At 38.2% G+C, this 27,783-nt stretch overlaps 1 protein-coding gene across 6 annotated transcripts; it reads left to right on the forward strand.

Moving 5' to 3' along the window:
- Window positions 1-1,109: 1,109 nt before the first annotated feature.
- On the forward strand, window positions 1,110-27,041 carry rufy2 (RUN and FYVE domain containing 2). 6 transcript variants are annotated; one of them, XM_028443067.1, is made up of 21 exons: window positions 1,110-1,230; window positions 2,001-2,143; window positions 2,514-2,758; window positions 8,099-8,272; window positions 8,353-8,470; window positions 11,494-11,595; window positions 11,703-11,826; window positions 11,962-12,026; window positions 12,111-12,176; window positions 12,331-12,400; window positions 12,515-12,616; window positions 13,634-13,750; window positions 13,840-13,932; window positions 14,289-14,363; window positions 14,441-14,538; window positions 20,700-20,819; window positions 23,450-23,579; window positions 23,726-23,820; window positions 24,472-24,520; window positions 24,611-24,691; window positions 25,653-25,796. In XM_028443067.1, exons 3-21 carry the CDS (start codon window positions 2,683-2,685, stop codon window positions 25,794-25,796), a joined length of 1,899 nt encoding a protein of 632 aa, XP_028298868.1. In that variant the 5' UTR covers window positions 1,110-1,230; window positions 2,001-2,143; window positions 2,514-2,682. The 6 variants fall into 6 exon arrangements, with proteins under 6 accessions (XP_028298868.1, XP_028298870.1, XP_028298867.1 ...); XM_028443066.1 differs by lacking the exons at window positions 1,110-1,230; window positions 2,001-2,143; window positions 2,514-2,758; window positions 25,653-25,796 and adding exons at window positions 4,599-5,243; window positions 24,779-25,413 and having other exon boundaries at window positions 24,611-24,715; XM_028443065.1 differs by lacking the exons at window positions 1,110-1,230; window positions 2,001-2,143; window positions 2,514-2,758 and adding an exon at window positions 4,600-5,243 and having other exon boundaries at window positions 12,551-12,616; window positions 25,653-27,041.
- The last annotated feature ends 742 nt before the right edge of the window (window positions 27,042-27,783 follow it).

Consider the following 27,783-nt stretch of genomic DNA (forward strand, 5'->3'; position numbering starts at 1 on the left):
AAGCAGGGGGACACGTCTGGCACTGCAGGATTTGAGTACATGGAGGCGTAGTGTGTTACTGATGGTCGCCTTTGTTACTTTGGTCCCAGCTCTCTGCAGGTCATTCACTAGGTCCCCCCGTGTGGTTCTGGGATTTTTGCTCACCGTTCTTATGATCATTTTGACCCCACAGGGTGAGATCTTGCGTGGAGCCCCAGATCGAGGGAGATTATCAGTGGTCTTGTTTGTATTCCATTTTCTAATAATTGCTCCCACAGTTGATTTCTTCACACCAGGCTGCTTACCTGTTGCAGATTCAGTCTTCCCAGCCAATTTTGTTTCTGGTGTTTTTTGACAGCTCTTTGGTCTTGGCCATAGTGGAATTTGGAGTGTGGCTGTTTGAGGTTGTGGACAGGTGTCTTTTATACTGATAATGAGTTCAAACAGGTGCCATTAATACAGGTAACGAGTGGAGGACAGAGGAGCCTCTTAAAGAAGAAGTTACAGGTCTGTGAAAGCCACAAATCATGCTTGTTTGTAGGTGACCAAATACTTATTTTATAGAGGGATTTACCAAATAATTCATTAAAAATCCTATAATGTGATTTTCTGGATTTTTTTTCCTCATTTTGTCTCTCATAGTTGAGGTATATACCTATGATGAAAATTACAGGCCTCTCTCATCTTTTTAAGTGGGAGAACTTGCAGAATTGGGGGCTGACTAAATACATTTTTGCCCCACTATATAGGTGGAAGTGCAAAACTATTGCTCGTTTTCTCCGCCTTTAAGAATTAATATTCAATATGCAAAACAGGACATTGAATATATTTAATATTCTTTTTCTTTTGCTGGCTAACAAAGCCAATTGTTTCTCCGCATCACAAAGATCTTTCTTTGAAGTCCGATCAGAGAACAGATGAAATCCGTTTACACACACCACACACAAAAAAAAATCTATTTTCATTCACAAATTTTCTCACATTGCATTTTCGTTCTCCCCTTTTCTTATTCCCCACCCCTCCCCCCTCTCATTTTATATGCTCTCTTGCAATTGGGTGCTGTGTGTGGTGGGGGTGGGGGTTGAGGGCGTGGTGGTTGTGGTATCTGTCAGTGATATTCCCAGAGCATGCATCAGCTTAAAGCCTGTGAACTGCAGGGATTCAGCCTGACATGACCACACAAAATACCAGTGCTTTAGAGATATATAAATAGATAGATAGATTGACAGGCTCTAGCTTCTTCCTAATGAGGTGAGTAGGATCAGCTGCATGTTACATTTTCTATATATATTTTTATTTTTCCACAGCGACTTATATTATTTATTAGCTGTAGTTTGGATTTAGTTTGGTGCATTGCTGCTGCACAGTGAAATGCTGGTCACTATAATGAAACAGCATCCTGTTCCTATTGGTGAACAGACTTCACAGTAAAGCATTCTGATTGGTTGACTAAGCAGTCTACTGCATATAGAGGGGGGTACATGCTGTGAAGGAAGTGGTGTGTGTGTGTGTGTGTGTGTGTGTGTGTGTGTGTGTGTGTGTGTGTGTGTGTGTGTGTGTGTGTGTGTGTGTGTGTGTGTGTGTGTGTGTGTGTGTGTGTGTGTGTGTGCGTGTGTGTGCGTGTGCGTGTGTGTGCGCAGCTAAGCTAAGGTGTGGTTCACAGAGGAAGCTGGACAGTCTGTGTAAACAACACATACAGTAATTGACACATTTGCTTCATCAAAATGTGACATATCAATAGGTGTAAGAATTTTTTTTGTGAAATGCATTAATATGAGAAGAAACCAAGTATATCTGTGAATAGATCTAAATGGATAAAAATGAGCCACAAGGTAGCAGCAGCGTTGTTATTTAGCTATGACACAGCCAGGCCGCAAACAGATGAGGCTTGCAAAAAAAAAAAAAAAAAAAAATGCACACAGCTAGTCATATGACTCCTGGTCAGCCATGAGCTTAGTTTGAGGCAGAACTCGAGAAAACTACAGAAGGGGAAGAAAAACTGTGTTTTTGGTTTCTTACAGCCCAGAGTCGCCTGTGGGCTACTTCTCTTTTATTGGAAAGTATAGAAGAACTAGGTCTAATGGATCAAGCATCACATACCATTGATGTGGTTGGACAGTTTTACATCTATCCCTAGATCGGTTGGAGAATGTGAGAGAAAAAGGTGAGGCTCCTACACATTAATTGAGAAAAAAAAAAACACATTTAAATGATATTTAGTACATGATGACTCATCAGTAAAGTTTACGAGTATCCATAGCAATACTTGTTTTTGCTGCATGAATAACAGATTGTGTACTCTTCAGGATCAGGCTCTTATTCAGATAGATTTGTGGTTATACTTAAATATTTCTTGACAACAGAGAATGTTAGCCATAAATAAGCGTTTGTATCTTCACTTCACCAGTGTCATTTAGTAAACAATGACAATAATAAAGTACAGGTATATATATATATATATATATGTACAGTATATATATATGTATCCTGTATATGTCTCCCTTATTCTCAATGGAGTTTTTTTTTCTGTGTAGAAAAAGCATTACCTCAGAAGACGATCAAACCTGACCAATCTGGTATTGGCCAAAGGAACTGGAGGATAAAAGATTTAAGAAGAAACCTGGGAATTAATAAATCAAACTGAAGTGTACCTGGTGGTGTAACATCAAGGAAGACATTTTCGTCATTGCAGTGGAAAGACTAATGTATTCACCTCAGAGCCTCCACAGATGGGGAATCACTCACAGTGAGAGCATGGAGCGTTTGGCCTGCAGCCAAGGTTTGTGCAGAAATCTGTCTTTGAAATATGATCAATCCTGCTTCTATCAAGCTTTTTCAAGATTTCCCTTAAACCTCTTCATTGTGTTTGAATGTATGATTCAGAAAGAAAAAGAAATAATTGACCAACCTAACATGAGCATGATCTTTTAGATATGAGGCTGGTTGTCATGACTGCAAGGACTTTGGTTCAAATCCTTGTTGGAAATGGGTGAATGTTTCGGCTTTAGATAGATTTTAACATTATTTAATTATTCTAGATCATTTGAATCAGGAGCTGCACAGTAGGAGAGTCCTGAGTAAAGCTATAAATGTGTGAAAAATTGGTACAGGACTATATTTAAGGTTATTAACAATTTCAGCTTTTTTCTAAATCAAGCTAATGCAAGTGGGAGTATTTTATTTGGTGTGTTTTTGTTGTTGCTTGTCACTAATGCTTGCTCATGTGGAAATGTTGGGTTTTCTTCATTGAAAGGTATAACTTTATGGTGCGGGCACCATAGGATCACCACGACCTCGAGTGCAGGGAGTAGCTGCTATAAAAAAATAGAAAAACAAATTCATTAAAAAAAAAATGTTTCTAAAAATAAGTGTTTTGAGTTGAACTGAATTATTAGGTTGAACTGAGTTTTTAGGTTAGGGTTTGGGGTACGCGATAACATTACAGTGGGTACTTGAGAGAGAGCAAGTGGAAAATTAACAAATGAAAACATGAAAAGTTTTGTGATTTTTCTTTTTAATTAAAATGATAATCGTAATAATGATGATAAAAATGATCTTGATTAGAACATGAACTGAAAATACAAGGGTCAGTCTTAGTCCCACACCAGATGGGAGATTACCAGAAGACATAAAAACTATAGAAAGATATTAATTCAAGAGGCACTAAATACTTTTGAGTCTACTTATTTACAATGGGATTCTTTCAAACAAACTGTTAACACTCATTCATTCCATCATTATTATGCTTCATAGTTGTTTTTTTCAGGGAATTCTGAGCAAAATGTTGAAATCAGACAAAGGGGGTACTTGGTTTCAAAAATAAGAAAAAGTTGGTACTGTCCACTGTCCTAGCGGTAGCGTTGGGGTCAATTACATTTTTCAGTTACAATTATGTTTTCAATTATCCATGTTCAATTACAATTTAATTACAATTATAGCTACCACCATTTTTTTTCCAATTTCAATGAAATTGCAATTATTTTTATCCTCAGAAAGTCAATTAGAATTACATTCTCAACTACTACATTTCAGTACTGAGCCTGAAATAAATAACCTGATAGAAGTTAACCTTCCTCTTGTGTTAACATCACTTATAATAACGGGTCCTAAATCAGTTGTAAAATACACTACAAACAAATATCTACTATCTAATTTTTTTCATATCAGTTAGTTACCTTGTTGCTAACTAATCAATGAAAATATTGGTTTTAATGTTTTTGGTGTGGGCGTCTGAGCCTTTTTTGTGTCACTAATCACTATAACCCATCAAGTTCATTTTTTAAAAAAATGATAAAATTGGGAATGCCTTATAAAAAACATATTTTAATAATGGTTCACTACATATGTGTAGAACAGTACATTGAACTGCAACATGGTTTCTTAGTTTTATGGCAATTGCAATCACAAAGTCAATTATCTAGTTTACAATTTAATTACGAGACCAAACGGATTTTTAAAATTACGATTTAATTGTAATGAATTATCAATTACGCGATTGCAATTATAATTGACCCCAACCCTGTCCTTGCGGCCTCCAGCCCTGCAGTTCCCTCCAGGGGCAACAGGGGGCAGCAGGCCACCCTGAGCATCTGCTGACAGGGTGACGTCAGCTGCCTTTGTGCCTCTGAGGCCACTGATATAGACACCGCCCCTCCGGAATGACACCGCCCCTCCGGAGGTGCAACGTCTGTCGGTTACCTGTCTGTAAACACGTCGGTATTCTGCGAAGATGAGCGGAAAACACGCGTTTACCGAGCAGCAGCAGCAACTGTGCGCGCCGGTCCTTCAACTGGGAATGTCCGTCATGTAGCGGGACGGACGGACGTGTGGGTGTTAGCTAGGCGGTGTGTATCTGACAGACGTTAGACCTGTCCGTGCCTCGACCGGTGCTGTTCGGATACTGAGAGTCTCCCACCGCGGTAACAATGCTGACTGGCTGAACTGTTTAGCGGTGTTTTGGTTCTGAGAGATACGGACCTCTAGCATGGCTTCAGCCGGAGAGCAGGACCTGGCTCTGTCCGAGGCGGACGGCGGCAGGGAGAGGAACCAGGTGTTTGGGGTTCTGAGGCTACAGGAGGAGAAATCATCTGCAGGGGACAAGGTGGGCTGTAGCAGCGGGACGAAGGGAGGCGGAGATGGGCGATGGCAGGCTCCCATCTTCGCTCTGGCCCGTAAAGCGTCCGAAACCATATCAGGGAGCATCCACGTCCTGCCCAAAGTGTCTGAGCCCAGGACGTCTCTGTCCGAGGACTGGACCGTCCAAGGTAGGCTGATGAGCACCAGGAGGAGCTACTCACTGCTACTGGGATCCAGTCCAGTCCAGCCTCACATTCATCTATTTATTCATACTGTAGCTGCTCTGGTAAAGGTTACAATGTGACATATCCACTCTCTGACACATAAACACATCATTCCTTTTATTCCTATTGGTTCTGATGAATACCCTGTGGTGTCTCCATCCCTCAGCTCTGTCTGCATCCTGCAGCATCACAGGATGCACTGATGCTAATGGAAAACATTGGCCTTCTTCAGGCCTCTGGAGGCTCATTGTGCTCCAGGCTCTCTGATCATCTCTTGTTTTCTTAGCATGTGTTGTTGATAATATCATAGTAGTGAGTATTAGTGGTGGGACGATACGATACAATATTTTTGAAAAGGAAAAAAATAAAGATTTGCATTTGAAAAAAACAAAATCAGTTAAAGAAGAAGGATATACTTAAACATCTCATGTATAAATTTAAAAACGAACAGATGAAATATTGCACAATTGAAACTTCATTTATTTTCAGCAAATACATCTATATAAAATAAAGGTTGTTGCTATTGGTTTGGACCTGGACCTCAGACAATCCTGACTATAGTTCCGGTGTAGTGAAAAATAATCCTACGCGTGAAAGCCTCCTACACGCGCATGCGCACTAATAGTGTAGTGTTTATTTACCCGTATACGTACAATATTTTGCTACCTTAATTTTTCCTACTATGATAAACCCTAATTCTGACCCTAACCCTGAAAAATAAAGGAAAGATTACCTTTTTTCAAAATGACAGACACACATGCACAGTTCACAAGGTGTTCATACCCACTGTCTACCGTAGGAAACTTTCACGATAGGTTTATTCTACACTACACCGGCACTTCCTGTGAGTAAGCCGAATGCCAGTAGTTCCGTCACTGCCGGACCCGTGTCCTTCTTGCTATAGGTTTGTCAAGTTTTATTATAGCCCTAAGCTAACTCTAACCTAACTCTATCCCTATCCCTAACCCAGGAAAAACCCTAAAATATTTCTTTATTTTCGTATATGTATTTTTAAAAGTGAGATTTGCCGTGTTAAATATGTTAAAATGAAAAAAATAAAATATTTCAGAAGTGGGATTCGAACACACCTCAGCAGAAAGAAACATCCTTAAGTCTAGCACCTTAGGCCACTCAGCTATCCTAACACAGTGTTAAAACAGGTACATTACGCTTATGTATGCGCACAGGAAGTGCCTGAACAATAGTCAGATTTGTCTGAGGTCCAGGTCCGGAACTATAGACACTTTGTAAAATAAAAAGTTTGTCAAAATTAACAATTATTTAAAAAAAATAAAACAACACCAATTAATTCAATTCAAAATAAAAATAATTCTCAGTCCGTAAGTATGTGTAGCTACATTTATGAACTTTAAAACAGTGCCATGCCCAATGTGCCATGTGGGTAACTACATAATAGGTAGAAACCCCAAACTGAACCATAGACAGGGGCTGGGCTTTGATCAGAAAAGGCATGACTAAGAACATATGGATTATGTTCAATGTGCTTTCATAGACTAGTTTATGAAAAGACTAGGGCTGCACAATTAATCTATTTTTAATTCTGATAACAACTTTGGTTGCCACGATTAAATTAACCTGGTCTTCAGCAATATTTACATTTAAAATACGGGCTCTGCACTCTGTAATAGTGTCTTTATTCCTACATATTAAATTCTTGGGTTATTTTAATTTTTTTGTTATTATTATTAAATTTTAAAGCTTAATTTTGAACTGTAAACTGTACACATGTTGGTTGTTTAAAAGTAGTGAGGTAAAAACACCGATTTTTCCCTATTATGATGAATAATTGTGATTATAATATTGATCAAAATAATCGTGATTATAATTTTGGCCCTAATTGTGCAGCTCTAGAAGAGACCATGGAACAGAAATAAGGAAATAATCACAAAAAACTGAAAGTAACAATTTACTCAGTTATGGTTGAGTGTAAAAATGTAATTAATTACTTTACTTACCTGTATTTTACAACTTAAAATTAAACTAGTAAAATTACTGATTTAGAAATTTACTAAAATAGTCATTTACAGTAACATGAGTCTATGTAAGAAGCTTTCAAACAACTCAGATCAGATTTACATTACTAGTAGCTACTCTGATAAATGTTTTTACATTTGTGCTGACATTATCCTATATTTGAGTGTATATCCATATGCTTATTACAACTTTAATGTAACGTTCTTGCTGTTTGTTTGGACCAACGCTCTGAGGATTCCCTGCCTTTAGGCCACACAGCCAGGCACCTTCTGGGAATGCATTTGTTGGCTTGTACACATAGATGTCTCCAGCCCAGCCTGTTGCACCAATTAAAACTCCTGTACATTGCTAAGCGACTTGCATTCTTCATTAGTGCTTGACGTGGCTCTGGCCTGGTTATACTGCGTGGCTACTCATTAACCTTGAGGTCCAAAAGCACACTTCTATGCAGGGTCACAGTCCTTAGCCCTGAAAATACTGGCTACACACTCTCCTGTTCACTGTCATTAATGTCTGTAGCTACAGCTGCTGTAGTTATGCCTGTTATTTATTCGTTTTTTCAGGTGATTGCACAATTTAACAGATTTATTAATTACATTTGGGTCTTTTAGCGCTGTCCTAAAAGTTTTTGTTGCTATTGGAGCTCATGCATGTAAATTGAATCTATATCAGTTAAAAGTAGGATTTTTGAATTTCTTAATTTTATTTTTAAAATTAGATTTTTTTTTTTTTTACATGGCATTAAATCATTTAGTTATATTGTTTTAACAAAGTTTGTTTAATTGAGTATATTTCAATGTTGTTGTTGTGTTTATTGTGTGCAGCCCTGCGAGACCCCATGGCTATGGAGAGAGCCAACCTGCTCAACATGGCCAAACTGAGCATCAAAGGCTTGATCGAGTCTGCTCTGAGCTTTGGGCGTACTCTAGACTCGGACTACCCACCTCTTCAGCAGTTCTTTGTGGTTATGGAGCACTGCCTCAAACATGGACTCAGAGGTAAACGGAGCGTATGGGTCTCATTGACCTTTACGTTATGTGTGTGTGTCTCAGATATTTTCCTCTGCATTGCTCTGTAGTGAAGAAGTCCTTCCTGGGTTTTAATAAGTCTCTATGGGGTCCTTTGGAGTTGGTGGAGAAACTGTGTCCTGAGGCAGCAGAGATTTCAGCATCCGTTCGTGACCTGCCTGGACTAAAGTAAGGAATCACTTTCACACGTTTTGTTGTCGTTGTGCGAAACATCTGTGAGGGCGCAACAAGCTACATCCAAGCACACAATTATAAGAAATATGATGGGTAGACCTGAACGGATGTGGAAGTGTCTTTGTGTTATTTACTTTCACTTCACCTTTCACTTTTGCATTTCTAATTTTTCACATTATGTTTCTTAATACCAAACATATACATTATAGTTCTGAGCAGGGTTCTTGCAGATCCCTAAAAAAACTTTAAAGGCATTACATTAATGGATCTAAAAATAAGGCCTTAATTGTCATAATTGTCTTAAATCAGTGTTTCAACAATCTTAAATTTTAACACGTGACAAGTAGGATTTTATGATTGTAATTAGTCTCATGTTTCAAAATAATTGGTAACATTATTTTTTTTTAAAATATGTAATTTACTTTAACATTGCACAATCAACTGCAAAACAGTGACGTCACGTGGTTGCAGAGGGACTCTATGCAGATGTGCGTACTACTTGTAGCAACTTTTAACAACATGTGGAAATGTACATTTAAATAAAATTGCCTGTCCAATGACGATTTTTCTTAATGGCTTTTCTTAATGATTTTTATTTTTTGTATTTATGTTGTTTAATAGATTTCTGGCTATTTTTGTAGTCATCTTGTGTGTTTTGAGTGATTCTAATTTTTTTAGTCTTTTTTTTTTGTGTGTATTTTACTGTCATTTTGTGTATTGTTGTGTTTACTTTGGGGGCCGCCTGTTGCGCTTTGCACTAGACAATGGGAAAATATATCCTAACCCTATGTAATTGATGTGACATTTTTCCCCCAATTGCATTTACTGTGAAGTCTTCAATGTAATTTCAAATGGCATTAAAAAGGCTTGAATTGAATTTGACTGAAGCTGTAGGAACCCTGTCTGAGACAGTAAGTAAAACAATTTTCAGTTTTGTGTCTGAGGCAACATAAATATAACTTTTATTTTGCAGTGGTTTGTTGGTAGCACTCATCCAATGTTGATAGTGTGAAATATGTAATGCCTGAAATAACATCTTACAAATGTCCAGTTGTGTATCCTTCAGTTAGATTTAAGTCCCTGAGCCCCTCCAGCAAGGATTTTGTTGCTGAACCTTTTTTTCTCAGATCCTTCTGAAGACCAACCTTATATTCCATCATGATGCAGAGCCTCTAGTAAGGAAATAAAAGGGAGAAATAATCTCTTTTTATCAGCTACAGCAAAAATAAAGAACAGGGAGCTGTTTCAATGTGGGGATAGGGACTGTTTCCTTTAGAGATGCTGAGTCAGGCCAGCATGTAGCTACACAGGATTGCACAAACACCACTTGCAGACCCAAAGGTTAGAAACAGTGGTCAGTGGTAGCGTGGTTTGTAATCAGAGGGTCACTGCTTCAAATTCAACCTGGGCCTTAACCCTGACTGTTCCATTTGTACGTGGTTTTTGGATAAAATGAAATTGTTGAAAAACAGAAGAATACACAGTGATAGGGTGTGTGCTAGTTAGCTTAGGTTTAAAGCTAGGGTTTTAAGTTTTTGGGTGAATTTTTTTTTATGTCCTGACAGAAATTAAGATCTTATGTGCTCTGAAAAAGGAACAAAGAAAATCCATCAACTGTAGCAGCTGTAAAAGTGTAATAACTTTGACCAATGGAAAAAATTAACCCTTTTATTTAACCAATCACGTCTCCGTGTCTCCCTGCTCGTTCTCGATCCCTCGTATGCACGAGCTCACACTGAAAGCGCATCACCGCTGACATAAGGGTGTTCGATCTGGCGATATTAGATCGTTAAGGATTACAACATGACGGCGATCTCCTAAATCACAGAGATCGTAGAACCGTCTATAGTTCACATTTTACCCCTTGCGGTGCCGTGTCAAATCACACCATTTGCTAGTCAGCATTACAGACATTACAGATTATTAAGCGCTTAAATGGGGCAGAAGTACACTCCGCTCCCCCTCCCCCCAGTGCACGGACACACAGAGTTAGCTGTGCTGCTTCCTCTCTGTTAGCGACTGTCTGTCAGAGGCTCAGTGCAGATGTCTGTCTGTCCTGCGAAGCGCTGGAATATGTTTGAGAAAACACTGCATGTGTTTCGCTTCTATAACTAATGCTCTGTCGCTGCGCTGTAGCGGAGAGCTGCTGCTGCTGCTGTAGCTCACGGTGCTGTTTCCATATTCTTAAAGAGACAGTGTCCTGAATGTGATTTACTTTAAAAACTACTTTCAGCAACTCAGAGCTGCCCTGAAAAAAGCAACACTACATAATTTAATCACATTTCAGCCTTAATGAAGGAAAAAGTCAAAAGTGACACAAAATGTTGTTATTGTGCTGCTAGTGATTAATAAAAGGGTCTTTGTGGCATTTTTCTCCACTGATTTTGACCCATTATTGTTTTTCTTGTAAAACTTTTGAAAAAAATAAAAAAATAAATAAATGGAGTTTAGATCACCTATTGCCATTTTGAGGAAAAATATAGAGATATGAATATTGGTCCATATTGGTCCATAAAATCGTGATTGTGATTTCACAAAGAAACAATCGTGATATGATATTTTTTCCATATCGCCTACCCCTACACTGACAGAGTTAAAACAGAGTTTTTGGTCACGTTTTTTAACATATATAATGGTAAAGTTTATTGTTTACTTACTGCTGAATGAGACATGAGACAATCAAGTTTCTACACAATATTAACGATTAGCTGAGCTCCTCTTCTGCAGCAGCTGTGGGCATGCATGTGAGTGAGACGAAGCAAAGAGGGGAGGGGCAAAGGGGGTAAAGGCGGAGCCATTGGGAGGCTACATTCAAAATCATGCTAGCTTTTGAAAATAGCCTACCCTACCTTTAAGTGTTATTTATCATACAGTCCATTAGTAGGTTAAAAATATTCTGCACAGAATCACATCACATCCTCTAATTTTATGTATATAAATCATCCAGACACACAATTTTGAAATTGCCAAAATATTCTGAATGTGTGTGTGTGCGTGTGTGTGCGTGTGGTTTTTAGGACTCCCTTGGGCAGGGCCAGAGCCTGGTTGCGATTGGCTCTCATGCAGAAACGGCTGGCCGACTACCTGCGACTCCTCATCACTAGAAAAGACCTGCTTAAGTACATTAACACACACACACACATAGAGATAGATAGATAGATAGCAGCACTTTGCTCACCAAAAAAAGGAAAGGGTGAATGAAGCTCTGTGGTGTTTCTTCTGTCAGTGATTTCTATGAGAGCTCAGCCTTGATGCTGGAGGAGGAGGGAGCAGTGATAGTGGGTCTGCTGGTGGGTCTGAATGTGATCGATGCAAACCTCTGTGTGAAAGGCGAGGACCTGGATTCTCAGGTAACCCCTGCTGTGTGACGGTATTCCTACAATTCCAATTGTTTGAACAGGAATTAATATTAAAATTCTGCTTCTGTTATCATTACTTTTCATGGTGTACATTCCCTGTCTAATTTTAATTTTTGTTTCACCAAGGTTGGCGTAATCGACTTCTCTATGTACTTGAAAAATGACATTGATGATTACAGAAGTGAAGAGAGGTAGGTTTTTTTTACACTTTGAAGCAACAGTGAGTTTCTTTTCCAAAAAAATGATGGGGATATTTTTTTTATGTGTTTTTCAAGGAACAGCCAGATAGCATCCATCCTGGACCAGAAGAACTATGTTGAGGAACTAAACCGACAGCTTAGGTAAGATATTTGATTCTTAATTTCTACTGGCTTCTCTTGGGCATCCTTTGTAGGAACAACACATTTACCAGTTAAATTAAAGTAAAAACAAGTGAAAACGTTGAATCATCAGAGCCCAGTGATGAGTCATGTATGTGTTTGTATTTATGTCCAGCTCCACAGTCAATGGTCTGCACGGAAGGGTTGAATCACTGGAGAAGTCTAACTCCAAACTAATAGAAGAGGTGAGTAAGATCGGATAGATTTCAGGCAAAGTGTGCTCGGATGAGATATGTTCAAATCTGTAAACTAGCTTCATTTCATACCGTTCAGTCAACACGTGCATGTTTTGTTCACAGTTAGCCATTGCTAAGAACAATATCATCAAACTTCAGGAAGAAAACCAGCAGCTGAGGAGTGAGAACAGCCTGATTCTGTTAAAGACACAGCAACATTTAGAGGTATGCTGTCACACACACACACACACACACACACACACACACACACACACACACACACACACACACACACACACACACACACATACACACACAGATACAATGCTAGAAAACCTGAGCTCTAAAAATGCAGCCTAATTACTGTGTACTGTGTAATCACAACAATCTGTTATCAATTCTTTGGACAACAGTATGATTTTTGTCAATATCACAAAATCTGCCACAATTTGATTTTGATTCAAATTAATTCAGGGGCCTACAATTGATTAAAGACGGTATTATATAGACATTTCACCTAACCAATTTTTATGTTTTGACAGTTCTATTGTTTCAGACATTTGTTATAAAATCATTCCTTTTAACGACATTGATCAATGGTTTGAATTCCTATCGACTTGGTTGTATTGTGTCCTAACTGATGTATCAGTCCAGATTGAATGATCGTTGCACACCTAATAATTACCAAACGCTAAACGATTCTTCTATTTTAGTGCAAAGAACCACAAGAATAATCACAGTGAATGAACACACGTATACAATACAAACCTGCGAGTCCCACATAATACCTCATTTAAATTTGAAAAGCACGTCTTCGAATCAGTCTTTTGAATTAAATGTTATTTTCTATCCAGTTTCTCTTGAGTTTTTGAGTGGATGACCTATACCAAGCATTACAAACTCTTCACAAAACCCTTCACCAATTCAAAAATACGTTTTGGCTTCAAAGTAAGAAAGTAACAAAACTTTATTAAAAAAAAACTTTAGCTTCACAAAATTGGGCCGTCAGAGGGTTATACATTTTCCAAGTTTCCGGACACCCCGACGACAGTTGCGCCGGCTGCCCTCGCTCGCGCACTTCGCGATCCCCCTCAAATTCTTGGTGAGAACCCTGATATTCATACATTTCAGTAAAAGGAGATCAAGCTATTGTTGCTGGAGTCACAAAGCTGGTATGGGTAACTACACAAATCTGACATAATGACATAATGAAATAACTGTGTCCACCATCATTTTTGGTAGGTTACTCACGGCGATGTGTCAGTGGAGAGAGATGCTTACAAACAGTCGAGTCAAGGTTTGGATGAGATGTACAACGAGGCACAACGACAGCTGAAGGAGGAGTGTCAGCTCCGACAGGTCCAACACACACACACACACACACACACACACACACACACACTGCAGACGTAGCACCAGCTCATCTGTGCATATTCACTCTGTTGTAGGATGTGGAGAATGAGTTGGTTGTGCAGGTGTCGATGAAACAGGAGATGGAGTTGGCAATGAAACTTCTGGAAAAAGATATTCATGAAAAACAGGTCAGCAGATTTTTTTTTTTTGAAAGTCTTTTCACTTTTTCCTACTCATTTGGACTAAATAGGGCAGTTTTAGAAGATATTTAGGTTTGTTATTAGCTGAGCTAATGGTTGTCCTTGTTTAGGCTGTGTCTGGCGTTTGTGAGATTCATTTCACTGTGTTTGGCCGCTGCAGGAGTGCTTAGCCTCTCATCACTAACATGCGAATTAAGTGACATCAAAACACCCTCAGCAGACATTTGTAGCCCAGCTGTGAAATGCATCTGTACTTTACAAAGTGCATTTTTTATTATTCTTTTTATCTGTGATTTTTGTGGCATTTATACAACAACATTAAGTGAATTGTATTTCCTCTGCAGGACACTCTGATCGGTCTGCGACACCAGCTGGACGAGGTGAAAGCCATCAATGTGGAAATGTACCAGAAGATGCAGGTACATCTTTGTGTTTTCTTCAGGATAGCCGCTTCGTATTTTGGTGATAACTTGGGCTCGTCTGTCATCTCTTATAGTCATCTGATGATGAGATGCAGAAGAAGAACAGTATGATCAGTCGTCTTGAGGAGAAGACCAATCAGATCACTGCCACCATGAAGCAGCTGGAGCAAAGGTGAGATTTACTTCATGTCGAGGCTTCATCTAAATCATTTTGTATCTCCACAGTACGTTAGAGCGTCTGTTGTTAGGGTAGCTCGTTTGCAAGCATCTGCCTTTGTTGGGCCCAAAAATACCTTATTGTTAAAACGTTATTAAAAGTAAAAAAAACAGCTATCAAGGTTGTTTTCAAAAGGTTTTTTCTCATCACTAGTGCTCAGGGTTTCCACAAAGACTGAGACCGAGGTAGAAATGACAGCTTTGAACCAGAATGAGCAAAAAGTACAAATGATTAATGTCTCATGATCTGCAACTTATTCTGATACTAAGTTCCATTCAGCAGCATGTGACTTAGATTCTTTTACTGTGGCTCTGTTGGTGTTTCTAAAATGTACAACAGTGAGTTTTCACTAGATGAAGATAAAATCTGTTCATGTGATTTTATTTTTTTTCACTATCATTAAAAGCTGCAGTCCTCTTTGCCCTGTTGAATTAATGCAGGCACACATTTTTAAAGACAATGTTCTGTTTTATAAATAAATAAATCAATAATAAGATAAGGAAACCCTGAGGCCTGATCATGTCTGACCTATCCTGATCATTTCCCTGCATGCCGAGTCTTTTCCCACTGTGTATGGATGTGGATGTATGATAGCATGCTAGTTTACTGGTGCTGTTGGATCCCTCCTTTACCCTGTTCTCTACCTGATGGTACAGTCCATTCCCTCTCCTTTTCCATTGGTTTAAATCTGCCTGGGATTGTTATTATGGTTGTTTTTATTGAAAGTCCAAATAGACACATTCTGCCAGACATAATTTCTGGTTACACATGTTTTTAGAGTTTGCTGATAACAGCTGACTGTGATGAGGAAAATAAAATCAGCAATACATAAATATTCATCTTAAAATCCAACCTTTGGGTTTGTTTCATGTGGTTGTTGAGTGTACACATTCAAAGTTGGCTTGATGGTTGAATTCTGAAGCTTCGTGTGATGTTCCTCTTCTCCACCACCTTTCCTCCTCCTCATCCTCCTCTCAGCATTTATCCATTCTTTGGAGTGTTGTGTAAAAGGAAAAGACATCCATGCATGTGTAGTAATCTGATTACAGCGTGAAGCTGGTTGCTGAAATCCCATTTTGGTGTTTAAAGCTCTCTGCTGTGCTTGTGATGGTGAAAGTCACTAAAGGTGTTCAGTGTAACCGGGGCCACTTAGAGAACCGATGTATTGACATCCTCTCTTCCTCCCTTCCTTCCTTCCTTCTTCTCTTTTTCTCGTCGTTCCCAATGCTTTTCCCTTTTTTTTCTCATCCATCCATCCATCCATCCATCCACTCTGCTTCCATTGAAACCCTCATGTGCACTCTTCTGGTTTCATGCCTGCTTTTTGTGTCCAGCGATAAAGATCTGCTCAGTCAGACCAGAACACTCGCTATGTCATTCGTGAAGTGTGCCAGCACAGACACAGAGCACCAGTACAAGCTAGTCAAGGACATCTCCTTCTGAGGACACACACACACACACACACACACACACACACACACACACACACACACACACACACACACACACACACACACACACACACACACACACCAAACCAACACACTCAAACAACATTGGTTGATTCAGTTACACATTCTGTTGGAGGGCGCCTTAGAAGAGCCACAGGTTAATGTTGAACTGCATGTTTGCTTGATTTACTGAAATCGTCAGAAACCTACTGGGATGTGATTACAATGTACACACACACACACACACACTTTGTTTAACTCAACAAATTTGCAACTAATAGAAGCTAAGGACACATTTTCATATACGTGTACACTACTTTATTTACTTGTACATATTTAAATTCCTACATTGTTCAGTAACGGGTTTACATACAGTGACTGGACAGTGAGGTCATTTTAGACTCTTTTATGTAGTTGTAGCACCGTCGTTATGACCTGTGATCATTGTCATAGCATTTAAAGAGTAATAAACCCCTGCTTTCTCCTGACCTGCCACTAGGAGGGAAATTTAAAAAATGCCTTGATTATGGGCGGGGCTTCTATAAGGCTTAAGACACGCCCAGTCTATACTATAAAATCTCCAATGAACAATCTATGCTATGCTAGGGATCGACCGATATGGGTTTTTTAGGGAACATGCCGATAGCGATTTTTTTCCCATCAGCCTTAGCCGATGACCGATACGGACTACCGATTTTCTTGAGCCGATACTATTTTTGCTCCCTTGATTTACATCATAAAAATTACACAATGATGATAAATGCTACAAGTCTCAATTTAAAAAAAGGAACATCTACCTATAAAAGCAAGGGAGGTCTGTGTGGATGGATGTGTGGATGTGTGTGTGTGTGTGGAGCAAATATCTCCCAGACGCGGTGCCAGTTCGACCTGAAACTCGGTCAACGGGTTCCAAATACCCCGAGTGTGTGTATCTGTTATTTTGGAGTAATACTTCCAACAGACACTGTACATAACAAAAAAAACACCAAACGAAAAAATATAAAAATTAGTTTAAAAAAAAAAAAACAAAAAAAAAAAACAACACATTTATCTTGCGCATGTCTCATAGAATTAAACCAGGGAAATTGCACACGCTATTTTACTTTGCACCTGCAAATGTACCCCTTTATAATGTTGTTATTATGCCCATAATTGACAATTCTTCTTAAGCTCCCACTATATGAATACTTACTTCCGACGGGCACTGTGCTCGACTTCAAAAAAACATACATTTACAGAAAAATACACAAAATTACTCCTGATTCACACTAATAGCAACAAAAACAATAAGTATACAAAAATACACATGACTCCAAAAAAACATACATTACAAAAAAAATTTAAATAAAAAAACAGCAAACATTTATGCACAAAAAGACAACAGAAAGATACCCAAATACACATGACTCCAAAAAACATACGTTACAGAAAAATACACCATACAAAAAAATATGAAAGTGATGAAGTCATGCACATGTCCCATAGAATTAAGCCAGGAAAATTGCACCCACATTTTGCACCCGCAAATATATCCCTTATGCTCCCACATGAATACATACTTCCGACGGGCACTGTACTAGTTTATTGAAATGATCAAAGGTGAGGTAGAAGGACACCAAGTAAAACATTTTAACAAATAATAAAAACAGGTGATGTAGAACAAGAACAAGTAAAAAGTGTGAGACATCTCATGAAATATTATGAACGAGAACTGTTCGTCCTTGTCCTGAAAATGGCTTTGACAAAAGTTGGCCTGACTGAAGATATATTTTATTAACAGAATTATTGAGTATAAGGATATATAATTATAGTATTAAACACAAAAAGAAACCATGAATAATAGTCCATTCCAACACAACCCCAGGACATAAATTAACAGAGGAATATAATGTGATGTCAAATGCGCATTAAGCAAGAAACTGTTCAAGTTTCTTTTCTAAATTGCATCAACATTAACAAGAATAAATATTCTAACAAGTAGTAAACTGCTTCTAAAAGTTAAAAACTTCTCAATGCAGCGCTAATTGAGAAGCAGAGAGAGGGAAAGACACACACACACACGACGCATGGAACCGCTAAGTTAAACACTCTGTCTGCAGCAACACGGAGCCCTGTAGCAGCTGCTCTGTTTATAAAGTGAATCGGCGCATCGGCCGATGCCGATACACGTAAAACACCCAAAAATCGGCCAATTAAATTGACCGGCCGATGAATCGGTCAATCACTAATGTTAACTAGCTACTCATTACTCAATATACCTCTCTATTCAGTCTTCTCTCAATCCAACCTACTGACTACAGACTGTAGAGCCCACAGGTGCTAGTTTTTATAAAAGGGCGGGGCTAACAGTGCTAGTTTGTGACACAAGATGGTCCCGGGACATCACATGATCTTGTTCTCAGCCAATTGCAAAAATCAATTGTAATTGCCGGATTTCAACCCATAGAGGGCAGTCACTGACATTTTACAATAAAGTATGGCAAATATTTTGACTAAAATGTTGCGAGATGGACCAGGATCAATCAACTGCACTACTTCATACCCAAATACATTTGTATTCATCGGAAAAAAGGGTTTCGGGGTTTAGGTACTCTTTAACGACAATGATCACAGAACACATCCTCACTCGGTGTTGCTTTTTTTAATCCTATGAGAGTCAAAGCAGTCTGTTATAGCGTTTGAATGTGATGTCTGAGTAGGAAGAGGCAAAGAAGCAAAGCCAGGTGAAGATTGGTGTGAGGAAGAATAAAACGCTCAGTTTAAAATGCTCTCAAGATGAATAACCTTATGTTGGACTTGATCTAGTCTGTTTATCAAGGAGACATAGAAAAGAGAATGTTGGATAGTTAAGAATTAAGTAAAGATGAAAAGGGGAAATTTGGACATAAATAATTTAGAAAAGTTTTTTTAAAAGTGTAGATTGCATTTTTTAACAATTAGTTTAATTCATTTTTTAACAATTTGGGAAAACAATTCGTCATTAATCTTTACATACGTTTTTAATTTTTTTTAAAAAACAAAACAAAAAACACATAACGATGCTGAACCTAAATTGTGTGTGTGTGTGCGTGTGTGTGTGTGTGTCAGGTGTAGAGCAGGAATAGGTGTGTGCGTGGCGTCAGATTAGAGCAGCTGACACTGTTTGAATGAAGCCATAATAGGAGAACAGTTGTAAACGGTGTATAATTGTGTAGTTGTCTGTATACCCTCACAGACAGTGTCTGATGGCTCACTGTTGGACGGTGTGTGAGTGAATCCTGCTGAGTCAGCCCTGGGCTTTGATTGGTTGTGAGCAGCCTGCTGTGTCCCAAAGCTCATTTCTAAAGAGAGGGAACTGTAATGCCTTAGCATTAATGTGTCATGTTATATGAGCTGCAATGGATTGTGGGTACTTAGAAGAGCCTCATATCTTTAGCACTGACATCATTCAGACACCATGTGCAGTGAATGCAGGGCAGTGGATTTAAACTACTGGCTCCATCCATGTGTTCTGAGCTTTAAGGATTGTTGTCTCACAGCTGTAAACATTCACTGTGTGCTTTGACTTTACATTATTTATTGACTTTTATAATAAGGGAATAATTATTCTCACAGCTCTAGCTCTGTGTTCATAATGATCCTGGTTTGTAGAATAAAAACTCACTGCTGTCTTTGACCACCAATATCAATAAAGTGAGGTGTTTGTGAACTGCTGTGTGTGCTTTGAGTTTGTTGGACACTCTCAGTGCACTGTTGAATGATTGTGATTAAAATATGTGACCTTGATTATAAATTATGGGGCCAGTAAGAGCTGTCATGATAGCTTAGCCCTAGCACACAATGATTCTTTCTTTAGGGCAAGGGTGTGAAACTCGTTTTAATTCAGGGGCCAAATACGGAGCAGTTTGTCTTTAGTGGGCAAGAGATTTTTCACAGGAAAATTAGTAATTTGAACAATAATGTTCTCTAGTTTGCACTTTCACGTAGAAGGAAATTACAAAATATGTATGGCACTGATAATATCACACATACTGTATCATTCCCTGCAGGATCTTCATTTTACATTTTTTAGATTTTGTTACCAATTTTTATATAATTTGGGGAAATTTTGTTGAATAAATTCAAGAAAATTGCAGGATTTTGAAAGAATTGAGAGTTCTTTTAACAATTTGAGATTAAAAATGACTGCCATCATCATGTGATATGAGCATGGGGGAAATGTGAGCTCTGCTAATATTGTGGAGTTTCTTTGAATTTCTGAATTATTTTGGGGATATCTAGCTGAGAGATCTACAACTGAATTAGTTAGTAATTTACACAATAATTCATTTTTTCCTACTTTTTCCTGTGGGCTAAATTGGATGTTCCAAAGGGCCCCATTTAGCCCCCAGGCCTTGAGTTTGACACGTACTTCAGGGCGTTGCTTTAAGATCGGCATTTTCTTTCCTTTTCCTTTCCATCATGAAGCTTTTTTCTGTTATTTTTTGATTCATTTCAGCTTCCACAGAACTTTAATTTACCCTCCTGTGAGGAGCTTCCACTCGACTTCACCCAAACCTCTCCCATACCTCAGCACTCCCCAACCCACATCCCTCCCTCCTCTGTTTCTGTGTCTGTCTACCTCTACTCTTCTCCCAGTTTTTTCTCTCCATGGTCCTGAGTTTGTCCCTGGTTATAATGGTGCAGATTACAGGAGGCAGAGAGGCACCGCATCTCAGCGGAGGAGGGAACCCGCCGCTTCAAGCTGGACTTTGCCAACAAGGCTGACAGCCTGCAGCGGCAGATCCAACACAGAGAAAAGCAGCTGTAAGCACACACACACACACACACACACACACACACACACACACACACACACACACACACACACACACACACACAAGCAAGGTTGGGGTCAATTACTTTTTTTAAAATACAATTATATCTTCAAATATCCATGCCCAATTATAACTTCAATATGATTACAGTGACTGCCATTTTTTCCTATTACAAATGAAATAAATGTCTCAAGTGGCGTCATAGGGTCCGAAGAAGTGGCTGGGGATTTGGGTTTGGCCTGAGCAAATTTGATGCAAATTGGTATAAAAAACAGCTGAGATATTGTATTTCAAATGCTTTGGGATTAGAATTAACCTAGCAGTAGCATTAACCTAGTTTTAGTATTAGCCTAGCATTAACAATAACCTAGCAATAACATTAACCTAGCATTAGCAATAACCCAGCATTAGACTTGCAATAGCATTAGCACTATCCTAGCAGTAGTTTAGCATTAGCATATACCGAGCAATAACAGTTACCTTGCATTAGCATTAATCTAGCAATAGCATTAGCCTAGCATTAGCTTTAGCCTAGCATTAGCTTTAACCAAGCAATAGTATTAACGTAGCAATAACCTAGCATTAGCTTAGCAATAGCAATGACATTGCAGTAGAACAGGAATGACCAGTAAAACTAGTTAGAAGGCCAGATAACATTGTAGTATTAGATAAAGTGAAAACCAGTATAACCAGTTAAAAATCAATCACAGCAAATTTGATGTGAATCCATCAAAAAATAGCCAAGATACAGATTTAGACTGTGATGGTGAGAAAAATGGCAAAGGATTTTCCAGTGACATTATAGGCCCCTCCTACTGAAGGCGTGATGGGGAATTTTCACATTGAGTCTTGTTTAGGGATGAACAGCCATCATGTGTATCAAATATGACGTATGTATTTGTCTATCATGGCGTGCTGATGCACTTACCAATGTGAAAAAACAGGAAGTGATCGTACAATTATTTTCCAATGTGTTTATTTGACTGAGAGAGTGAGCAAACCCTGTTTGTCCTTCTGTTCACTAACCCAACCAGTGGACGCAGATGGCTGCCACCGCTGAACCTGCTTCTGCTGGAGATTTCTTCCTATAAAATAGAGGGAGTTTTTTCTTCCCACTGTCGCTAAATGCTTGTTCATTTGGATCTTGTTTGGTTCTTTTTCTTACTATAGACTTTATATTTTGTTAAGCGCACTGAGATGACTTTGTTGTAATTTGCACTATATCAATAAAGTTGAGTTGAGAGTTTTGCAGTGCATCAATATTCAGGATCAGATGCCGCTCACTCTCAGTGAATGTGATGCAAATTCATTGAAAAATAGCCAAAATGCAGCATTTTGAATGTGATGTTCAGGAAAATGGCGAAGGATTTTCCAGTGACATTATAGGCCCCTCCCTCTGAGTTGGGCAAATATCACTTGCGTTAAATTTGAAGCTGATCAAAATTTGTGCGTCAGAGTTATGGGGATTTTGAAATTGTGGCGTGCTAACAAAAATACGGAAATGCCTTTGATGATTTTTAATTTTCAGTGGGTTTTAAGTGTTTTGGATGAGTTTGAAGGGAATCGGATGAAGCCCTTCAGACTAGTTTATGCAAATGCGTTTCGCCATTTTTGACCTTTGACCCAAGATGGCTGACTTTCTGTTTAGTTTTGGGCGTGGGTCATCGGTAACTTTTTGCTCATCCTCATTTTTTTTATTGTGCCAATTATCAAACTTTTCAACAGGCCTGAGGTACGTGCCAATTTTTGGTGGGACTTCGGGCATTCTCAGGGGGTCAAATTAGCAATCAAAGGCAGGCTGTGGAATAATAATAATAAAAGCAATTACAATAGGTTCCTTTGTCCCATTCTGGGACTTCAAACCCTAATTACAATTATTATTTTTCCCCCCCAGAGTCACTTACTAAAGATAAATTATAATAATCACAATTACTGAGCTTATAATAAATTACCCTTAATAAACTTAACCTTCCTCTTGTGTTAGCTTTCTGTTAGCATTTCTAATGATAACGGATAAGTTTGACCCTTGTCTTAAATTAGCTGTAAAATACACTAAAACATATTATCTATCGTGTAATTAGTTTTTCATCTCTTGGTTATCTTGGTAAACTCCCTAATCAATGAATATATTGGTATTAATATTTTTTCTGTCTGTATAGCCATAGATTTAATTTATTTTTTTAAAAAAATAGTAAAATGATCCTTAAGAGAAGTGACAGGTAGTGGGAAAAGTTGATCTGAAGCATATTTTAATAATTAATAACTATGTACTGTATGTGTAAGACTTAGAACTGTAACATGGTTCCCCGAGTTTGAGTTTAATTCAATTGTAAAATAACAATTTTTATATCATGCCAATTACAATTACAAAGTCAATTATCTGTGCTCAATTACAATTACAACAGCAGCAGATTTTGCCAATTGCAATTACAAATATAACTGTGTCATAATTGTAGTTAATTATCAATTATGCAATTACAATTATAATTGACCCCAACACTGCACATAAGCTTAGCACTGCTTTTGCTGCTCTAACACTAAATGTCTATGCTGTACTTCATGTGAACAGGTTAATGTGTTCTTAAGTGTGCTACGTGTGTGTGTGTGCTCTATCTGCAGCCAGCAGCTGGAGACAGATCTAAAGATAGAGCGGGAGTGGAGACAGGCGCTACAGAATGATCTGGACAGAGAGAAGGAGACGGTGGCTCAGCTCAGCACTGAGGCTCTGCAGATCAACGGGCTGAAAAAGGCTAGTGACACACACAGATGTGTACAGATGTGAGCAGCTGAGCGATGGTACGAGTGACGTTTGTTTTCTGTTAGTGAGTTATTTTTGTTTTTCTGCGTGTGTGTGTGTGTGTGTGTGTGTGTGTGTGTGTGTGTGTGTTTGTTCAGGAGTTTCATCGTCTCCAGGATGAAAACCTTCAGCTGAAGTCCATCTGTGAGGACCAAGAACAAGCTTTGGGGGAGCTCGGCTCTAAACTCAGCGAGTATGTAAAAAAATAAAATAAAATACTGCGACGTTAAAAACAAAACAATATTACCTAACAGGTTACTACCTCAGGTAGTCATTGATTAAATCACTATTTTCTAAAATATTCTCTAACTTTCCACACACTGGTTTCCTTGTGTTTCATGTAATTTTGTATAATTGTCTCATTGATTGACATTTTTATTTAAAAGGTGGATTTAAAAACAAAACAAAACAAGACTTGATGAGGAATTTCCAACAAATGATAAATACTTGAATCCTTCAGTTGTGAAAGACATTCTATGAAGCCAAAGTTTGACCTAACATTTGAAAAGGAAGAATAACAACATTGGTTCTTTGTTTTTTCTTTATTCTGCATTTGTGTTCTCCAGTCAGTCGTTACAGCACTGTTGGATTGTTCCTAAAACACGTTAGAAATGCTGGTAAACTGTTGTTTGTTAAGTCCTTGATTGCAGAGTTTGTCTGTTTCTACACAGTGGTTTCAATATACATGTACAATAAACAGGTGTATAAGTTAGAACGGATGGTTTGAAGGCAAATGCTTAGTTGCACCAAATTAGTGATTCTTTTTTTTTTTCTTTTGCATTTTCACTGAATAACTGATAAATAAATGTACGAATGTTAAATGTCTCCATTTCGTTGTCATCAGATCCAAACTAAAGATTGAGGATATCAAAGAGGCCAACAAAGCTCTTCAGGTAAAGTAGCAGATCACAGATCCTAAACAGTGTGTTTTCTGATTGCTGTGTAATGTGTTCTGCATTCGTCTCTTGCTGTGTTGTGTTCAGGGAGGTCAGGTGTGGTTAAAAGACAAAGAGGCCACACATTGTAAGCTGTGTGAGAAGGAGTTTTCTATCTCAAGACGAAAGGTGAGTTCTCACATCACAGACCCATGTACCTATATATATATATATATATATATATATATATATATATATATATATATATATATATATTGTACATCTCTGTAAAGCCTCAATCATTAAATCATTTACCAAAAATTCCAATATTTTGAAACTGGAGCTTTTGTTGGTCCCTATGAACAACCAAAAAATCAAATCAAATCAAATAGTTTTAATTTGCATCATATTTAATACATCTGATCTCAATTCTCAAATATTATTATTATTTATTTTTTTTACCAACAAAAACATAATAAATGACCAACATGGCAACAAATGGGTAATTCATACATGCATAATACTTTTTGATGCTTGATGATATGTAAAATGCATGAAATGCAATACAATAACAATTGACTGATTTAGAGTTATATGACCTCATATACCTGCTGTATCAAATCTAAAGCAGAGATTATGAAATATAAACTAATATCATTTCTTTAATCTTTTCAAAATTGGAAAAGTTCTTCCTTTAAAATCATCTTTCTTCATAAATGACAATCTTGTAGAGTTGCTGAAAAGGCCTCTGCTGAACTAATGCCTGCCCCATGGTGGATTGTCCTTATTGCATGTGTATAATTGTTAACATTGGGTTTTTCAAGAAAAAAAGAAAGTGTCTATTTGTACAGTTGCCATACGGACAACTCCCAGTGCAATTGGTACGGTTACTGAAGTAGACGTACGTAGCATCTTAGGATTAGGGTTACGTTTAGTCTTAGTCACCTGACCTAAACTGGCCAAATAGGGCCACTGCGTACAGATAGAACGTTGGCATATTGATACGGCAACTGTACGAATAGCCACTGCCAAAAAAAAAAAAAAAACCACTCATGATGTAGAGAGAACTCATGTATCAAATATGATACGTTAGGCGTTATAGCAGTGATGGATGTGTCAGTGGGTCTCTATTGTCTGTCTTTGTCCTCAGCACCACTGCAGGAACTGTGGGGAGATTTTCTGCAACAGCTGCTCTGACAATGAGCTCCCCCTCCCAGCGTCACCCAAACCAGTGAGAGTCTGCGACACCTGCCACGCCCTCCTTCTACAGCGCTGCTCCTCCAATCCAACGTGAGAGAAACTCACAGTGCGCCATCAAATGTAGCGTACCTGCGTCCAGACTCGTATGTTGTTTTCAGACATGACTGTGTTTAGGAAGTGAAATATGGGATGAACCCTGTGCACGAAGAGAAACACTACATTCCAATCATTAGAAGTCAGCATGGTGTCGGCTTTGACTGGTGAAAACCTTATTGCCACGGAAAGTTTTTTTTTTAATATATATATTACAAATCCATGGGTTTACAGAACTGACAATCAGAACCCATAATCTTCATTCATAAATGTGAAGATGGAAGCCATTCTTAACATGTGCCGATACATTTATGGTGCCAGGCAAACTGTTATTGTAAAGACCAACAGTTGATGTTAAAGTACAGTAGTGAGCTTAGAGCCTTCAGTGTTTCCTCTATGGACAGAGATCTACACGTTTGATGCTACTGGTAATATTTGAAACAAAACACAACTAATGTTGAGTAATGCATGCACTAAGCCAAATGGGATTATTTTTCTGGGAATAACTATTAACACATTTACTTGCACATTCTTCAGCTAAATCTGTCCAATGCTGTAAATTCTTAATTTGATTAAATCAGTGTTATTTTGACCCAGTCTCTGTCACCCTACCTCTTACATTTAGTATCATCTCTAAAATGTTTACAGGCTTTTGAAGGTAACTAAATGTTTGTTTGTATACGACACACATGCAACGTGTGCCACTGTAGATGCAGCCAGTTTCCTACTATCAATTTGTTGCCAAACTGAACTCTTTTTTTTTTTTTCTACATTGAGCCAATTTGCTATGGGTCTGAAACAAGGTCATTTCCTCACCTACACTAGCCAATAGGGGAAAAGTACATTTCACTGATAATATAATGCAGTGAGTGCTGCTTGAAGGACAGGTGAAGCTTCAGCATTATTGTGGCTGATTATTGCTAATGAACCACTGATGGAACTTGAAACTTTGAACACTTCATGCCAACAAGTATGCATTTTTTTTTTTTAAATAATTATATATATTTTTAATTTAGAGTGATTTTCCCCCTGATGAAGCTTCTGAGTTTTATTCACCAGTTTGATTTCTGGAAATAACGTGTGTGTGTGTGTGTGCTAGGTTAGTAACCAAACTATGATTTGAGATTTTTCAAAAACTGGAAGTGTTCTTTCCTTTTTGTATTTCTATTATTGTTTAACAGGTTAGGAACATTATGGTTAGCTGGTAGATACTCATGAATCCAGTGGCACTTGTACAGTGTAAATGACTCTTTATTAAAAGAGTCTTTATTAAAAGCAGTTTAACTGTATTGCCAAGGACTGTGGCCTTGACTGTGTCCATTTGATTAAAAACAATATGAGATCTTTGTGTGATGCTTCGATCTGTTCTCCTGTATTTGTAACATCCGACACCACTAGTCACACAGGAACAACCAGAGAAAATTAGAAAATTTATTAGGCAAAATGTACAACAGCTGTATGAGCTCAGTTTGAGCTCATACACAATTTATTTCCACTGATTGAGAATGTAGATGTAAAATACAGAGTTTACCTCAAATCTTAAACTTCTGAGAGTGGAAACACAAAAACACAACGGCCACATTTAAAAATAAGCCTTTTAAACCAGGAAAGCAGCCATGAAATATTTCTTTTCTTTAAACAAGAAAATGAATACAGATGGTTATATGAAAAAATCCTACGTAGATAATGACTTGTATTTTATTTGCTGATCTGACGCCCCAAATGACAAATCAAAGAACAAACTCAGAGATGCTGCTGAAGTTTCTCCAGACTAGACCTTTCTCAAAAAAAAAAAATGATAAAATGTCAACATAGCAGAAAGCCAGGGTCACAAAGTCTACACAACTTCCCTCAGATTTGCCAAAAATTAGCACGAGTCGTGGAGGACGGTGACTCACAGCAAGAAGGTTCTGGGTTCAAGTCCTGGGGTGGAGTTTGCATGTTCTCCCCATGCTGCGTGGGTTTCCTTTGGGTACTCCGGCTACCTC

Source organism: Gouania willdenowi, chromosome 3, assembly GCF_900634775.1.
Source record: "Gouania willdenowi chromosome 3, fGouWil2.1, whole genome shotgun sequence".
Lineage (NCBI taxonomy): Eukaryota > Metazoa > Chordata > Actinopteri > Blenniiformes > Gobiesocidae > Gouania > Gouania willdenowi.

Coding starts and splice junctions, on each gene's coding strand:
- rufy2 (XM_028443063.1), top strand. CDS start 4,964: ATGGCTTCAGCCGGAGAGCAGGACCTGGCTCTGTCCGAGGCGGACGGC. Junction 14,364..14,440: donor AAATGTACCAGAAGATGCAG/GTACATCTTTGT, acceptor CATCTCTTATAG/TCATCTGATGATGAGATGCA. Junction 23,580..23,725: donor AGATCAACGGGCTGAAAAAG/GCTAGTGACACA, acceptor GTGTTTGTTCAG/GAGTTTCATCGTCTCCAGGA.